The sequence below is a fragment of the Etheostoma spectabile genome, chromosome 20, assembly GCF_008692095.1.
Source record: "Etheostoma spectabile isolate EspeVRDwgs_2016 chromosome 20, UIUC_Espe_1.0, whole genome shotgun sequence".
Taxonomy (NCBI): domain Eukaryota; kingdom Metazoa; phylum Chordata; class Actinopteri; order Perciformes; family Percidae; genus Etheostoma; species Etheostoma spectabile.
This window is the reverse complement of record NC_045752.1, coordinates 3,932,159-3,933,917: the sequence shown is the minus strand read 5'-3', so window position 1 is coordinate 3,933,917 and position 1,759 is coordinate 3,932,159. Positions and strand designations below refer to the sequence as shown.

Below are 1,759 nucleotides of genomic sequence, written 5' to 3'. Positions count from 1 at the left end.
TTTTACACCTTCTAGACAACTTCATTCCAACTCATTGCCATTAGTACCATTAGTTTTACACTTATGTTTTTGAGTTTATGATGAATAAACTTGATATAATACTTAATTTTGGAGTAAAGTAAATATGAATTATGAATTATTTTCATTATAATTAAGATCAGATGGATCTATATTTATGGATAATCACTGACTGGTATATATTAGTGATTAGTCAGGATACTGTTTTGAAACCATTTTATTATCATATTTTTAATGGCAGCCAGTTATCACACCTTCCCGGGTCAAAGTGACCTGGTCTGCTTTGCTTGTTTATGAAGCACAGACAATTCTACTTAATTTAACTTAATTCTTACTCAATACAACAAGATTTACACTTGTTTTTTCCATTGCAGTTGTACAGTGATGTACTTTTCTGAACTTATTAGATTGTTCTAGTTGTTCTATTAGTTGCCTTTTCTCAACATAGACACTATGTCCTCATTACTGATGATTATTGATCTAAAATTGAAGTGTCAACCCTAGAATATCGCCGCAATATCGAGGTATTTGGTCCAGAATATTGTGGTATCAGATCTCCTTCCAATCGCCCAACCCTAGTTGTGGCTCTGCTTTAAAGTGTGTTTATTGTTTTTTAGGATGTGACCAACCTTTTGCCTGAGTGGGAGGATGGAAACTTCTACCTGGCCAAGTACTACGACAAAGTAATGCCAATGGTGACTGATAACAAGCTGGAGAAACAGGGGAACCTCATCCGATACATCGTCACATACTTTGGAAAGTAAGTAGTTGTAACTGCTGATACCCAGCCTTGATGTCTATGATCAGAGCTGAGAAAATGCTGTTATAACTTACTTTACTCCACCGTAGACTCATTAGTTTCATCATCCGCCATGAAAGATTTGGGTTGTTTTCCTCCCAGAGCCTTGCAGTTTGGAAACCAGTACATCTACCAGGCCATGCCTCGCATGCTGTCTCTCTGGCTGGATTTTGGAGCAAAAGTGTGCGAGTGTGATAAAGGTAGGTGGCCTGTCGTGATTGTTTGTGTGAAGTTAAGATACACACACGGCAAATGAAATACTTTCAGTGTCTGGCTAACTCCGTAGCATTTCCACCAATGTATACCTATTTACTCTTTATGAACAGTGGAAATAAAAAAAGTCTGATAACATTCAAATATTATCTCCACACATCCCCCCACCACAGCGGGGCGATCAGACAGACAGTTGCGACAGGAGCTGGGGAAAATCAACATGGTGGTGAGTGAGCACTGTGCCAACTTGGCGCCGTACCAGTTCCTGACCGCCTTCTCCCAGCTCATCTCCAGGGTGTGCCACTCCAGCGACGAGGTCTTTACCGTCCTCATGACCATCGTGGCCAAAGTCTTCCTGGCGTACCCCCAACAGGCTATGTGGCTAATGACTGCGGTCTCCAAGGTGCGTACATGCATGTGTTTATGTGATTGACTGACCGGATATTAAAGCACCTTCATAAACTCAGACCACTAAACAGCTTTACTAAAAAAATATGACCTCACATTCCCTCCTGACTGTGCTTGTGTGTTTGTTTTCAGTCTTCCTACCCGATGCGTATGAACCGCTGCAATCAGATCCTTAAGAAAGCAATTAGTCTCAAACAGTCTCTGGAGAAATTTATTGGAGACGCCAACAGGCTGACTGACAAGCTGCTGGAGCTCTGCAACAAGCCGGTACACACACACACACACACACACACACACACACACACACACACACACACACAC

At 41.4% G+C, this 1,759-nt stretch overlaps 1 protein-coding gene across 1 annotated transcript in view; it reads left to right on the top strand.

The window, feature by feature from the left end:
* atr (ATR checkpoint kinase) overlaps positions 1-1,759 on the top strand; it is a 25,946-nt gene that overhangs the window by 20,213 nt on the left and 3,974 nt on the right. The window contains exons 37-40 of the mRNA XM_032500215.1: positions 636-778; positions 920-1,017; positions 1,204-1,433; positions 1,571-1,705. Coding sequence (XP_032356106.1) covers positions 636-778; positions 920-1,017; positions 1,204-1,433; positions 1,571-1,705 — 606 coding nt within the window. The remainder of the gene's footprint in view (positions 1-635; positions 779-919; positions 1,018-1,203; positions 1,434-1,570; positions 1,706-1,759) is intronic.